This window comes from Bufo bufo, chromosome 8 (genome assembly GCF_905171765.1).
Source record: "Bufo bufo chromosome 8, aBufBuf1.1, whole genome shotgun sequence".
Classification (NCBI taxonomy): Eukaryota; Metazoa; Chordata; class Amphibia; order Anura; family Bufonidae; genus Bufo; species Bufo bufo.
In genome coordinates, this window is record NC_053396.1 from 189,277,362 (window position 1) to 189,293,934 (window position 16,573).

A 16,573-nucleotide genomic window follows, 5' to 3' on the forward strand; every position below is an offset into this window, starting at 1 on the left:
TACGTTAGCACTGCAGGGTCAGACTACACAGCGTTTGTAGTCTGTAACCATGGATACACATACGTCTGAATTACAGCTGTAGACACCAAACAGTAGGAGATTTTTTTAATCAAGACTATACGCAAATAATTTTCATTTTTTTATTTTAGATGCATTGCAGCAATGGTGGACAAATCCTTTTATTCTAGAAATGACCAAATCATTTTCAGCCGTATTGCACATCGTCTCCTCGTATTATAGACGGAAGCCACTAGCGTTGCTTGCATTGGTTAAAATCCAGTGATTTTTAAAACATTTTGGTATTTGAACGTCACTCTGTCCTCCGAGCGCTTTGTAGCCATTCGCCAATTTTACTGGCAATTTCCTGCAACACAAATGGGAATATAATGAGCCCCGTTTTCTCTATTGCAGGGCGCGTTAGTGCGCAGTGTGATGGAGTCTTCTGACCTCTCGAGCTTTCTGCAGGGATGGAGGATCGGTGCTGCGAGAAGGGCCCATGTTTGCACAGTGGGCAGTCCCGTTGATAAAGATGGCGATTTCCGAGCGGGACTGGTTCTTCAACACGCTGAGGGCGTGCCAGGGGTCTACGTCACCTGCAGGGGAGGTAACAAGAATGGTGTGATACGCTGAGTTATGCCTAGTGCAGGGCCCGAGAGGGTACACTCACATCTGTGGCAGAGAGCAGCCTGCAGGAACATGTTGGATCCGGCATTGCCAGATTCTGCAGTTCACAGCCAGATCCTCATTGTCTATAATGGGGTCTGGAGGTAACCCGGCCACTTCGGCATAAATTCCAGGTCTCATGCGCATTCCGTATTTTGCAGAACGGAACAGCTGGCCCCTAATAGAACAGTGCTATCCTTGTCCGTAATGCGGACAATAATAGGACATGTTCTTTTTCTTTTTTTTTTGCGGAACGGACATTTACGAAAACAGAATGCACACGGAGTAACTTCTGTTTTTTTTGCGGACCCATTGAAATTAATGGTTCCGCATACGGTCAGCAAAAAAAAAAAAAAGGAACGGACACGGAAATAAAATACGTTCATGTGCATGAGCCCCTTATACCTCTTGCACATGGCCGTTGTTCGGCCGTTCCGTGCATTAGGGTCCCCAATGCACGGGCACCATCCGTGCGGTTGCCGCGACGAATGGGTCCACGATCCGTCTGCAACGCAATTTTTTTGTGGTGCAGAGGCACGGACAGAAACCCCAAGGAAGCACTCCGTAGTGCTTTCGTGGAGATCCGTGCCTCTGTTCCACACCGCAAAATGGGTGCGCATCGGTGATGCGGTAAGCACACGGCCGGGCCACAAAACGGGCAATGGCCGTGTGCACGAAGCCTTAACGCGACCCTCCAGTTCAAGAAAAAAAAAAAAAAAAGAAGATTTTTAAAAATTCACAGCTGGAGAACAAACAGGCACTTACCTGGGGACCTCTTTTTCATAATTTCAGCTGCAGACCTGCCAACTCTTAAGCTCCTCTTCTGTCATTCAAGATGGCCGCTTCGCTTCTTAGACTACCGCTGCACACTGTGCACTTGGTAGCCCAAGACACTTCCTGCTTGTTCAGCTCTGCCCTTGGATTGGCCTGCACGGTTCACGTGAGCAGTGCTGGCCAATCTGAGGGCAGCAGGAAACGGTCTTGGGCTACCAAATGCACAGGTGTGGCCATCTTGGATAGCAGAAGAGGAGCACGGGAGCCGACTAATCTGCAGCTAAAAAGAGGAGTTAAAAAGGGAGCTGTTCTGTTTGTTCCCCAGTTAATAAAAAATATTTTTTTTTCTTGAACCGGGGGATCGCTTTGACTGTGAAATGATGATATTACAATCACAAATGACCTGCTCCTACAGCTTAAAAATAAAAATAAAATCATGAACACTGGGAAAAAAATTCCCAATTTTGAGGCACTGTCCAGGAATTTATGGACGGTTGGCAACCCCGATTTTCTACGAATCCCCGTGTCTTGCTCAGAACCCTAATTTAGCAATGTCATACCATTAACAAAGATTATTCTGCTGGACTTGGGATGATCGGCTCCATAGAATTCATTGGTGAATTTGACCGACTGACGGACGGACTCTGCCGGGATCTGGAAGATTTCTGTGCAGAGATCCACCTGAGACTTCAGGGATATGAGTGGGGAGAATGGGCAAGAACTGTCCTCACAAGTCTGATCTGCGGAAGGAAGATGTGAGAAGTCAGAGGAGTTTTCTGGAGTTTTTGGCTGCTCCCTCCCGACACCAGATGTTTTCATCCATGTGCAGGGAAAAGCAGCAGCGGCGGTGCAGGAACCAGGATCGGCACCGGGACCAGGGCAAGTATATTCCATGTGGGGTGCCCGGCACATGAGGGGACATTTTATACTCTTGGAGAACCCCTTTAAGGGCTTATGCACACGGCCGCTGCGGGCCGCAATACACTGGCACCGGCCGTGTGCACCCTGCATCACGAATGCGGACCCATTCACCTGAATAGGTCCACAATCCGGGACATGCAGTGCGGTGCGGAATGGAGGCACGAATCGGAAGCCCACGGAAGCACTACAGAGTGCTTCTGTGGGTTTTCTGTCTGTGCCTCCTCACCGTAAAAAAGTTGTGCATGCACTACTTTTTTGCGGTGCGGACAGTCGGATGCGGATCGCGGACCCCATTCAAGTGAATGGGTCCGCGATCCACATGTGGCGGCCCCACAGTCAGTGCCTGTGCATTGCGGACCGCAATTTGAGCCCCCGCAGCATGGGCCCGGCCTAAAGGGAATGTATTGTCAGAAAGTGACCTATTATTGAAATGAAAATGTAAACATTTTTTGGTGTCATTATCTAGATTTAAAAAAAATCCTGAAATCATGACCAGTAAACATCATGATTCTTTGACAGTTCCTGTTCTGTAGACATCACTTCTCAGCAGTCATCTCATTATCATTACAGGCAGGATTACAGTGGCACGTAACACCTATATAGAGATAACACAGGATCCACCAGTCACAGTAGGTGATGGTCGTAGCTCACCTCCGCCCATGTCATCAAGTAAAGCCCACAATAACAACTCTCCCATAGAAGTCGATGAGCCAACCCTGAACTACAGGTTCCTATGGCAAAATTGAAAGCAGTAAAGTGTATCTCTGAATGCCATTAACATCAGCTCAGACAAAATGGCTGCCTACATAATTATGTACAGAAAATAGAATAAAAAAAATAAATAAAAAATCTACAATCAGAAAATATCAATATCTGGTTTTTATTTTGGTGATAAAATCCCTTTAAGAGAAATCAAGAAACCCAATTTAATAATCTGTAAATGTAAAATTTGCCGATCAGCTGTTTGAAGAGGCAGTGGAGGTCCAGTGAGCGCATTAGCCTCCTCACAGCTCACCAAGCACAGCGCCATACATTATATAGTGGCTGTGCGTGGTATTGCAGCTGTGACTGAGCTGCTGCTAGGTCATGCGACGTGCTCACTACAGCGCCGCGGCCTCTTCCAACAGCGGGGGTGCTTGGAGTCAGACCTCCACTGATCAGACATTGAGGACCTACCCTGAGGATTGGACATCAATATATGATCCCGGAAAACCCTTTTAAATGGGAGCCAGGAGCAGGTTTCATATACAAGTATATTGATTAGTTTACTCCAGGTTTTAATGTTAAGAAAATTCCTTAAAGGGATTTTCCAAGACTTCAGTATCTGATCGGTGGGGGTCCAACACCCGGAACCCCCACCGATCAGCTGTTTGACAAGGCACCGGGGCTCGTACATAGCATAGCGGCTGTGCTTGGGATTGCTCTCAGTCCCATGCACTTCTATGGGGCTGAGCTGCGCCTAGGCCACTTGACCAATGAACGTGATCTCACATGGCCTAGGGATAGCTGCGAGCGCCGGTCCCTTCTCAAACAGCTGATCAACTGGGATCTCCCGATCAGATCAGATACCGATTACCTAATCCAGAGGAGAGGAAAACAACCCCTGTAACTCTATTGGCTCTATATAAAAACAAGCGACAGACCCCTTTGTGCATAACTCCCATCATCCGAGTAGGTAAAACACAACACGCAGACTGCGGTCACTCACAGTAGCCAAACTCTGTGCACGTCTGGTAATACCACTGCCGCTCCCCAACTCCCACCGGATTTATCTTTGTATTTCTCAGGTCCGACAAGGACTTCTCATGGGAGTTTTCCACGCACTGCAGTCCTATGTAATCCATGTACACCTGCCAGAGACAAGATACAGCGCTATGTCCTGTCCTGTGTAAGTGCTTCATCACTGCAGAGTAACTTAATAAAACCGCCAACTTACTGAATTGACAAGTCTCAGCCCTTGGTATGCCGATTCTGCACCGACTAGGCGCTCACAGATCTTCCTCACATCGCTGCCCGGCGTCTCCATGTTGTATTGCACGGCTCCCATAAATATATCCGCCAGGTTGCTGACAAATTCCGCGTAATCATCGGGGGCTTGCAGAGGCGAACAGGACGAGAAGTCTTTCTCGAGTTTCGAGACGTTCCCCGTGTGAAGGATGGAGTCCACTTCTTGGAAACTCTCCCTCACTCTGTCCAGACACTGCAGACAGATCAGACCGTAGTATCAGCAAAGTCTATGGCAGGCGTTTACCGCAACAGATAGCGGATGGCATGATCGTAGAAGAACTGAGAATGCACTCTTGGCCTAAGCCTTCCTACACGCCCAAGACAGAGTCCCATCTTTAGGTATAAAGCATGCACATCTCACACCCGGCTCATATACATGAAGTTTGATGCTGCATTCATAGGTCGGTAAGAACAGCCCATATGAGGGCGGTAGAGTCCTTTCCAGCAGGAGACTGTCTGAAACAGGTCGGCGTTAAGGGGGGCGATGATCTGGATTGAACCCTATTTTGGGATGATGTTCTTTTTAAAATGACTCAATAAAGACTTTTAGGTTTTAAGGACAAAGCGCTGTAGACATCTTTGGGACTTATCAAGCTCTGCGTTCGAGGTGGTCTACAATTACGTGCACCGTCCGCGGAGCCTGGTGTAACCAGGATCAAGCAACAAGAGCGGCGAGCTGGACCAAGCTTGTTGCATTTGTGATTTACCCCAAAATGATACCAATGACAACTACAAGTTAACGTAAAATAAAGTGATCATGTTTTTTACGCCACAAAGCGAATGTCGCTAAATTTGCAGTGTAAAAATTTTGCGGTGGTTAGGGCTGAAACGATTACTCGATTGAATTGCGTAATTCGACACAAAAAAAAAATCCTCGATGCAAATTTTTTGCATCGAGGATTCGTTTGTGTCATGTGACCACGGAGGAGGAGTGAAGCACTAACTCACCGCTCCGTGGTCACCCGCCGGCCCGTAGCTTGCTGCACGCGTCCAGCTGCCATGCTGGTCGGCAGTCTGCTGCCTTTCAGTGTGGAGTGCTCTTCCAGCAGCCTCCTCCGCAGCGCACCCCCTTTGGTCCTGGGCTGCAGGATGAAGAGAATGGGGGTTGCCTCGCCCCCCGCCCGGATCCGAGAGCAACATGAGAGGGCGCTGCTAGAAGCCAAGGACACGCTGAACCGGCCGCCCGAGCACATCAAGGGGGAGATCCAGGAGGAGAATGACTGGCTGCGGGCGCATGGCAGGGGCACGGCCGCAGGCAGGTTAAATCCCCGGCCCTTCAAAGAGCCTATCGGAGTGGTGGGCAAGAAGCCTGCAGATCCTGATGTCAAGTAGAAGCGGGACAAGATCAAGGAGGTGAGGAGCCTGGGGAGAGGGGCTGGTGTAACAGGTGATGCCAGCCACTGCTGGTACCATGTGCTGGCACTGGAGGAGGACATGACAGGTCACACTGGTGCAGAGGAAGGGGCGAGACTTACAGCCTAGGTGGCACTTTATGTCCTGGCTTTCTGTTATACATGTGGGATCAGGACTCAGTGCCAGTTTACAGCGGTATGCGGGTTACGCAGCTTATTGTGGTAGCTGGCATCTACCAGGCATGATGCTGCTCCACAGCTTATGCCTTGATGGCACTGGGGGGGCAAGCTGGTGGCACTGGGAGGGGCAAGCTGGTGGCACTGGGGGATAGTGGAGCTGATGCCACTGGGGGGGGAACTGATGCACTAGGGCTGAACGCACAGGGAGGAACGAAGGGTGTTGGGGACTGATGGCAGGGGGTCTATTAATTCATTTTTTCTTATTAGATTACTCGAATAATCGTAAAAAATGAATCGGTAGAATACTCGATTACTAAAATAATCGTTTACTGCAGCCCTAGTGGTGGTTTCGCAGTTTCTTCTTCAATCCGCCTCAGAAAGAGTTAATAAAAAGGCAATCAATGAGTTATGTGTACCCTAAAATGGCGCCATTAAAAACTACAACTTGTCCCGCAAAAAACAAGCCCTTATACAGCTACATAGACAGAAAGAAGAAAGAGAAAAAAAAAAATAGGTCAAGGGTTAATACCTACTTGGTCTCAGTTTAGTTTCCGAGACATGGAAAAGTGAGCTTTTTAAAGATCTGTTCACATGGTGCAGCGCTGCTGCTGTCGCAGTACCTGTGGGCTGGTGCGGCCCAGTGCCATAAGGGCTTGTCCTGAAAGCAGGGATGTTGCTGGGTCTCAACACCAATAATAGAGCGGTCAGAGTTTAGTCTGATACAGAGCTCCAGACCCCCAGCATAGACAGGGCTCTGCCTTCACCAGAAGAGGGAGATTAGGACATGGCTAATTATACACTGAACCCTATTCTAAACATATGAGCTCCCCCTAGTGGTGGCAGAGACTTAGCACTTTTTCTATACCAGCTCCTAGGCAGCTTGTAAATTTCAGGTGTGCTCCTCTTAATAAATGTAGCATATCTTATTATGCCAGTGCATTTTTTAAAATTAAAACTGGTATAAGAAACACCGTTCTTAATAAATTGCCCCCTGTGTCTTTGAAGAGGGTGTGGAGCTCTGTGTCACAATGGTGTTCAAGACAGGGGGCGTTCACATAAAGACGTTCCCGTATCTAAGATACTCTACAGAAGAGTTGTCCACAGGGCAGTGGACTGGACAGTACCTTGGCTGATCCTCCAATGACTGGATCGGACAAGCTCTGGGCCACCACCTGGAAAGAGGAGGAGAAGAAGCTGACAGAACTGCAGGAAATGATGGACATTTTTCCACGAAGGTTATCTTAACCATGGTGAAAATCGGCAACAAAAGGAGTGTGCTTGTTTTTTCCGTGCAGATTAGGTCCATAGCAGGTGGACGTTCACTGCCCTTGTCTTGTTCTGTATCCTGCTGAGGGTTTTACCTATGCAAATCCATTCTGAATCCACCATGTGTTAAAGGGGTTTTCTGGGAAAAAACTATTAATGTCCTGTAGTGTTGAGCGAACTTGTGTTTTTCAAGTTCGGCGTACAGGGTTCAGGTTATGTAAGAATTCTGTTTTGGATTCCGCTACCACGGACCACAACTTTTGGTCCGTGGTAGTGGAATCCATAACGGAATTCTTAGATAACCTGAACCTTGGAACACGTTATCAATATCTGATGGGTGGGGGTCCGACTCCCAGCATCACTACCAATCAGCTGTCTAAAGAGGTTCTGGCTCTCAGGTGATTGCTGAAGCCTCTTCCTAGACCAGCGACGTCACGTTCTTCAGTCATATGACCTACACAATACCAAGCTGCAGTACCATGCGCCACCACTATACAACGTATGGCGCTGCGCTTGGTAAGCTGTGAGGAGGCCGCAGCACCCACCGAAGCATGACAGCCTCTTTAAAAAGTCGGACCCCCATCGATTAGATGTTGATGACTTTACGCGAGGATAGACCTTCACTGTCCAACTCCCAGAAAACTCCTTTAATTCCCTCAAATTCCCATAAAATGGATTTTTCAGCTAAGCTAATACAATGAATAAATCTACAATAATTAGATCAACTTAATGCTAATGACCTTGTTGTAATCGGTGAAGTCCAGTTCTGCTCTGACCGGGGCAGAGGAGGCCACAGCTGCATACACCAAATGTGGGAACTGCAAAAAAATAAAAATATATAATAATAATAATTTTGAATTATTAGATTTTAAGACACAAACAGCAGGATTTCCCACCCCACCTGCTTTCCCGACATGTCCGTTTCAGCACATACCTGTATTCCCCACGACATCCTCATTTGGCCCAAGATTGCAAAGATGTTGTGGGTGTGAATGACCTACGTTCCAGCTTTGGATATGGGATCAATGCGTCCCATCAGGGGCGTACACAGATCTCAAAGGGGACCCATAGGAAAACTTAGTATGGACCCCTGCACCTAGTTTCCCCAGAGTACGTACGTCAATCACTCCCATGCAATGCAGAAGATTCCCAACGCCCCAGATTTCTGACGAATTTATATATTTTTTTATTCAAGTGAAAGAAATTTTAAATTAAATACAAACTGTTGGTCTCACCCACAGGTGCTTCAAATATATGGTGCTCTTTCTGAACACCAGAAAAATGGGAAAAAATACATTGATAAATCTCCTGCTTCTCTTCCATTACAAGCCTGGCTGCCTGCAGCCACCACTAGGGGGAGCTCTATGAGTAGGATCTAATACAACTACCATGGAAGCTATAGTAATGTCTTTGCATTGAGCTCCCCCTAGTGGAATCTGTGGGAAAATGCAGTGTTTTCACACAGGGAAGAGAATAGCAAGTTCTGCATAGTATAGTAGTTGAGTGGTCTGCGTCCCATCCATGCAACAGTTGGGAGGTATGTCGCTTACCATGTGCCTTGTGAGTGCAGAATATCACACAGAAGGGAATTAAAACCAAAATTAACATTGCAAAGACCCACCTTCAGTCTAAACCAAGCAGAAAGGGATCCAGGGTAGGAGCCTCCAAAGCAAATCCAAGTGTTCTTCTGAGTCAAGTTATATTTCTGAGAGACGAAGAGATGGAAGGAGGCCAGGTCTGCGAGCCTAGGTAATGTCATGGAAAAGCAAACCATAAAAAAAGGCTGTATTTTTAAGGGATTGTCTGGGATTTTAATATAGATGACCGATCCTTAGGAAAGGTGGGGGTCAGACACCCACAGCACCCCTGCCGATCAGCTGTTTGAAGAGGCCGCGGTGCTCCAGTGAGCTCTGTGACCAGGCACAGGACCATACATTTTGCGCGTGGTACTTCAGCTCCATCCCGTTCAAGTGACTGGGACATAGTTATGTGTAGTACCATTCACAACCACCACTGAGTGTATGGCGCTGTGCCTGGAAATGAAGAGGCCGCAGCAAACCGCTGATGGGTGGTGGTGCCGGAAGTAGGGCCTCCACCGATATCAATGTCCTGAACTAAGGATTGGCTATCCGTATTAAAATCCCAGACAACCCCTTTAAGGGTTTAAAGGTGACCAAGGACTTATTTTTTTTTTTTTAACTTTATGAGTACTTACGCCTGCTGACTGGACAGGAACCTTATTGCTTCCAGGGTCAAGCCATCTTGATTGATGCTAGCTCCATAATAACGATGTTCAAGGCACACCAGGAGCGCTTGATGTTTCTGAGCCAACTCAACGTGCTCGCCTAGGTTACAGTTACAGGTCCTTGTATTAATTCTCCCTCCTGACATGTCCGTTTTGGTAGATAATAGCTTTATTCCACGTGAAATGACAATCCTGGAGCATCTACATTGTGCGTTCTTACTAGAAGATTATCAATAAATTGACAACACAATGTTACCAGTTGGGGGGGTTTCTGGCATTGTCCAATCTGTGCTGCCAGTATTAAGCCTCATTCGCGCGTCAGTGTTTCACGGACGTCTGCTGTACGAGTGCTCCGCGGGCAGCACACGTCCCTATTCATTTTAATGTGTGTATTCAGTCATCAGTGTTTTAGCGCGGTCCGTGGGTCAGTGTTTTTAGCACGGATGCATGCTCTATTGTGTCCGTGTTCACGGATCCATCACGTCCATTATAGTCTGTGTGTCTGTGAAAACCACGGATCATTAAAAAGAGATGCTTTGAAAATTATTTTTCAGCAGTTCAGTGTCGGTAAAACACGGATGCAACGCTGACAGCAAAAAATGGACACACGGACCCATCACTGACCACCTGCTCACGGATTTGAGCACGGACACATTGCTGAGAAAAATTATGATTTAATACATGCAAATGAGCCTCTAGGAGCAACGGGGGCGTTGCCATTACACCTAGAGGCTCTGCTCTCTCTCTGCAAATGCCACGCCCTCTGCACTTTGATTGACAGGACCAAGTGTGATGATGTTTACATTGCCTGGCCCTGTCAAAGTGCAGAGGGCGCAGCAGTTGCAGAGAGAGCAGAGCCTCTAGGAGTAATGGTAACGCCCCCGTTGCTCCTAGAGGCTCATTTGGATATATTAAAACATCATTTTTCTCAGCAATGCGGGCACATATGAACATGGGACCAACACAGATGCCTTCAGCTGCCAAGTGCACATGTAACAGGTCAGCCAGTGTCATAGGTACAAACCTGCTGACAGATACCCTTTAAACGTAGACACAAGCAATGGTGGAGATGGAAGTAATATCTATGGATGTCACTTCCTTTGTGAAGCAGTTGGAGTCTTCCCAATGTTTGCTATGGGGCCCAAGGGTCCCTTGTTCCGCTGTTCGCATCTTTCGCGGCCCCATTGAAATGAATGGGTCCTCTCACCCATTCCGCAAAATTGCGGAAAGGATGCTGACCCATTCATACGGTCATCCGAATGAGCCCTAAACATCAAATACCGTCCTACGCTGGAGATATGCCACATAGACCTAGAAAACAAGGCGTCACGTGTAGTACCGACCTGCCAAGACCGAGAATTCAGACTCCGCACCCTCTCCTCCAATAAACAGGAAGACCGGTCCATCAGGGCGTTTCCAAAATTCTTCATTTATCCAGTACCTCTACAAATGGTTAAAAAAAAATATGGCCTGTCAGAAATCCCCGTCCATCTGTAGGAAGGCATTCACGGATCAAAAAATATGAATATTTTTGCAGCGCTCACCTGCGTTAAATGCTTCCGGAGAACGGACACAACGAATAGTCCGGCTTCTTCAAAATGCAATTTTCTTTATTTCAAACGGTAAAATCCATAAGCAGAATACAGTGTAAATCTACGCGTTTCGGACCTCACAACCATTTTTTTTTTTTTAACACGGTGTTCATTTGAGGGGTTAGGTCATGTGATATTTTTTATAGAGCTGGTCGATACGGACTGCCTTCCCTGCCATTGGGTCCCCATCACAGCACCCGATGGAAGCGCTCTGCCTCCCTTCACACATCGCACGTGCCGCGGTCAGCGCTGACCGCGGCACATCAAGGGTTAAAGCGCCGGCATCGGTGATTTCTTTGTCAAATCATGCGATACCGAATCGTTTTGCGATTGGTGGTACACATGTTTATCTTGGTGTAAAACGTCACGAGTAAGGACCAGGATTGTGAGGTCCGAAACGCGTAGATCTGCACTGTATTCCGCTTATGGATTTTACCGCCCGAAATAAAGAAAATTGCCTTTTAAAGAAGCCGGACTTCATCTGTTTGTTTGCAGGAAGCTATTCACTGCAGTGGTCCTTTGCTCTGGCTGGGTCCTAAGTGGGGGCCCCTTCCTGAGGTCCCAACAGGTAAATGCACTGGCCAATGACAGATCTAAGAACGTGTTCAGACTTTCCTGTAAAATATGACGAGCCGCCCCGGAACCGGTTCCTGCTTTACCTGTCTATACGTCTCATTGTTCCTCCTGTTGAAGTGGTCAAGGGGCTGTGTGATATAGCCTTCCACCGGGGGCACGTAGAGGGGGGCTCCCTTTGGAAACCCAAGACGACTGTAGAAGGATTTGAAGTTCTCAACCTGCCGCAGTTGGTGGATTTTTTTCCGGATCTGTCTTTGGTTCCAGGCTAAAATAAATAGGGAGTAGGTCAGGGATTGAGAGTAACCCATAGAGGTGGACGCAGACATAATGGTGATGACATGACTAGGACATGGTAAGCGCTCCCCTATCCCGACTACTTGTGTTCCCCATGTGCGTTACAGGGGTTTCTTAAGTTATGTTATTGGTTCTTTCTTTCCCTTTAATTTGCATTTTTAAATATTACCTTTTATTTTTATATAGTGAATGTAGTTACGCAGTTTAGGCTACTTTCACACTAACCTTTTTACTGGATCCGGCAGGGTTCAGCAAAAACGCTTCCGTTACTGATAATACGTTATGAACGGATCCGGTTGTATTATCTTTAACATAGCCAAGATGGATCCGTCATGAACTCCATTGAAAGTCAATGGAGGACGGATCCGTTTTCTATTGTAGCAGATTGTGTCAGAGAAAACGGATCCATCCCCGTTGACTTGCATTGGGGGTCATGCCGGATCCGTCTTGCTCCGTATCCCAGGACGGAAAGCAAACTACAACATGTTGCGGTTTGCTCTCCGGTATGGGAACGCATTTTGGAGCATTCCTTTCTGTTCAGTTTTGTCCCCATTGACAATGAATGGGGACAAAACTGAAGCGTTTTTTTTTCCGGTACTGAGCCCCTATGACGGATCTCAATACCGGGAAACTAAAACGCTAGTGTGAAAGTAGCCTTAGCTAGTCACTGTATATAAGACCCCCACTGCGCTGTGAAGGCTGCTCAGGGGCACGAGAACCCCATTCCCACGTGCAGGAGGCGGATTTAATGCAGATTTTGGTAAAAAATCCGAGCCGAAATCTATGTCAAATCCACGCCTTGTGAATGGACCCTTAAACTTCAGCAGAATCAACACATTGCAGCAAACCTTCTGCTCCCGTAGTTCATGTGTCTATGGCAAATTACTGTAAATTGCATGAGGTTGAAGCTGCAATCAACAGGTTAATTTGGGCGTTTCCCGCCTCCATTATACTAGCCCAGCCGCGGGGCGTCTCGTCACGCGCCCGCGCTGCTTCCTCTTCTCACCTGATGGGGAAGCCACGCAGGAAACCATATCACGTGCATCCAGTCATGAAGAAGGCAAAGCGCCAGCCCCCGATCTACTGACCTACATCTTGCATTTTCATGAATGACTAAGGGCTGATTCACACCGGCCTGATTTATGAGGCAGTCAGCCTTTATCTGATCGCCGACATCATCATCATCATCCTGTAACAATTCTCACATTGGGGCCCCGGGGGCCTTCAGTTTACACCCTTGGTTGTCATATACTGACATACACAGCACTAAGGGCTCATGCACATGACCGGCGGATGTTTTGCGGTCCGCAAAACACAGATACCGGTCGTGTGCATTCCGCATTTTGCAAAACGGAAGAGCCGGCCCCTAATAACACAGTCCTATTACTGTCCGTAATGTGGATAATAATAGGACATGTTCTATTTTTTGGGGGAACGGCCATGCAGACACGGCGTCATTTCCGTTTATTTTGCTGCCCGATTGAAGTGACTGGTTCCACATACGGGCCGGAATAAGAAAAGGAACGAACATGGGGAAAAAAAAATACACTTGTGTGCATGAGCCCTTATAGTTATTACTTTTACCTATGAATGAAGCAATTGGGATAATATTATATTAGGGAATTGCATGTGTTACAATTCCCTAATATAAGGATATAGACCCCAATTTAATTTTAAAGGAGTTGTCCACCGCTTTACTATTGATGGCCGGTTCTCAGGATAAGCCATCAATATCAGGCGTCACTCGGCACCGCCGCCGATCAGCTGTTCTGCGGTAGATCCGGGTGCTGGAACTCAACAGCTCCATCCACTGTGTAGTGGACAGAGCTGGTTACTGTGGCGCTGCCCCTATTGAAGTAAAAAGGAGCAGCACTGTAGTTACCAGCATCAACATGGGTGCGGGGTATCAAACCCCTGCATATCAGATATTGATTGCCTATCCTGAGGATAGGTCATCAATAGTGAAGGAATGGACAACCCCTTTAAAAGAATCAGGTCTAATAACACTAAACTAACCGCTGCAATATCACTCACTGAAGGACTAATCTGTGACATATGGGTAAAGAGCGACCCCCTGACTGGGCCTTAGGGTGCAGGGAGACACAATGGTAATGGTGCAACATAAAAACAGCACCACTGTCACCCAAAAAAAAGTAAATAAAATTACAAAAATTATTTGGTTTTGCCACAGTTTTGAATGGCAAGAATGCACAGTTCTACCGAAAACTGCAATGGAGGCACAGTCACAACAAAACCCACATGTGCGGTACGGCATTGTATTGCAGCGCTCGCCGACCTCTGTTGTATCGCTACCACCGCATGCACCCTTCTAAGGTCCGGTGTGATACTCCGGTGCGGCCGTTCCAGGCAGACAAGCGGAGGATGGGGCGGACACAAACCGCAGAACGCAGTGGTTTTTGTCCAGCTGGGTCTCCACTTGTCAGCTGGAGATACGTACGCATTCCGGCAAACGCCATTATACTTAGGACCGTTGTTTGGGTACGCATTTCTTGCGCTTCAGATGCAGACCCATTCACTTCAATGAAAAAAAAATTATATGAAACACGTCCTATTCTTGTGTGTTTTGTGATGGCATTTCTATCGTGGGTTGCCAGTTCCATTCAGAAAATTGCGGAACTCACATGGGCAGCATCCTTGTCTTGCGGATTTGCAATTTTTGGACCGCAAAACACGGCGCGGTCGTGTGCATGAGCCCTAACAGATGGGTACAGACAGGCGATCCCTCGCACACGTTGCGGACTTTTCCTCAACAAAATCCGCAGGTGCAGATTTGACAAAGTTGTGCTGTTTTGTTGCGGATTATGCTGCAGATTTTGTTGCAGAATTTTTTTCCCCCTCGCAACGGTATAGGATGGGTCTTTGATGTTGCAGATTACACCTCCACCGAAATGAATGGAGACGTTCAGGTGCAGGAAATCTGCAACAAAACGTTATTTGCCTCCTGTTCCGCAACGGAACGCAGGTATTTACACTTTTCATTTGCGTAGGCTAACATAGGGGATGTCTTCTATGGCATGCCCTTATTTATACCCCCCGATTGTGCCACTCCCTGGTGTTATATGTGGCATTTAGGGCTCATGTACACGACCGGCATCAGCCCATGTGTCGGCAGCATCTCCCAAACTGACCGTATCGTAGTCATTTATCATACAGTCAGTTTGGCTCATGCGCACGACCGTATGCATTTTGCTGTCTGCAAAACACAGATCCGCAAAAAATTACAGATGACGTCCATATTGCATCCGTTTTTTTTTTTGCGGATCCATTGTAACAATGCCTATCCTTGTCCGCAAAACGGACAAGAATAGGACATGTTCTGTCTTTTTTGCGGAACCGCCATGCAGACATACGGAAACGGAATGCACACTGAGTCATTTCCGTTTTTTTGGCGGACCCGTTGAAGTGAATGGTTCCTCCTACGGGCCGCAAAAAAACACGAGTCGGACACGGGAAAAATAATACGTTCATGTGCATGAGCCCTTAGGCAAGGGCTACACAGCGATTTCTGGTTCAGTATTTTCCTACGGCCTCATGCACACGACCGTTTGCAATTTGCGGAACGGAACGGGTGGCCCACTGTAGAAATGCCTATTCTTGTCCGCAAAACGGACAAGAATAGGACATGTTCTATTTTTTTTGCGGGGCCACGGAACGGAGCAATGGATGCGGACAGCACACGGAGTGCTGTCGGCATCTTTTGCGGCCCCATTGAAGTGAATGGGTCGCAAAAACTGCGGCTCGGATGCGGACCCGAAAAACGGTCGTGTGCATGAGGCCTATATAGGAAAAGCTCGGAAGACTGGATTTCATTGGAGAGACACAGCGATGTATGGAGACTTATTGTCAGGCAATGCTCCATGGGAAAAAAAAAGTATGCAAATTAGCTGACATCAGCCAAGCAGGTCTCTGGTCTCCCCACAGGGACAAAGTTTTGCAGTCATCACAAGTCGTCGGCAACTTTTTGTTAAATTGATATACATGCATCTCATTGTGCGAGATCTATCGGTCGGTACTATATCAGTAAATCAGCTGTAGTACACAATACACACAGTCATTTACATGTTACCGATGATGTCATCTCTCACATTTTCAGCTTTTAAAGGACGCAGAGTGTGGTAGGTATGGTACTCACCTCCGTCCGCCCCTGCTAGGAGCAGGACAAGGAGCAGAAGCAGCTGCAGGGCGATCATCGCAGGACAGCAGGCAGACAGTCCAGCTTCCTCCTGGCAGCAGCCTGCACTGCCTCAGTCACATGACTCCTCCACCACATGACTCCTCCAACTTTTCATTGGCTGAAAAAGTTACAAGCTCAGCTTCTGTGTTTTTTTTTTTTGCTTGAGCAGCAGATGAGGAGGAGGGGGGGGGGGAGGGGGTTAACCCTTCAGACACATCCGCTATGCTAGCCCAGCGTCATCTGTCACAGCCTCAGGAAATGAATGCTGTTCTCTGCAGGATGAAAAGTTCTTTCACTTTCTAACGAGCTTTTTGTATCAATCCACAATCTTTTTAAGGCTACTTTCACACTAGCGTTTTTTTTAGCCGATCCGTCATAGGATCTGCAAAAACTGATCCGTTGCAATAATACAACCGCATGTATCCGTCACAAACGCATCCGGTTGTATTATGTCTTCTATAGCCATGACGGATCCGTCTTGAACACCGTTGAAAGTCAATGGGGGACG

The 16,573-nt window shown here is 47.4% G+C and overlaps 1 protein-coding gene across 1 annotated transcript; it reads right to left on the reverse strand.

Moving 5' to 3' along the window:
• Window positions 1-275: 275 nt before the first annotated feature.
• Window positions 276-16,161, reverse strand: PRSS16 (serine protease 16). The gene is made up of 12 exons (XM_040442444.1): window positions 16,024-16,161; window positions 11,660-11,841; window positions 10,752-10,851; window positions 9,379-9,508; window positions 8,785-8,908; window positions 7,904-7,981; window positions 7,022-7,069; window positions 4,295-4,558; window positions 4,067-4,208; window positions 1,998-2,177; window positions 448-593; window positions 276-364 (listed from the first exon to the last, which is right to left on the reverse strand). Exons 1-12 carry the CDS (start codon window positions 16,079-16,081, stop codon window positions 311-313), a joined length of 1,506 nt encoding a protein of 501 aa, XP_040298378.1. The 5' UTR covers window positions 16,082-16,161; the 3' UTR covers window positions 276-310.
• Window positions 16,162-16,573: the final 412 nt, after the last annotated feature.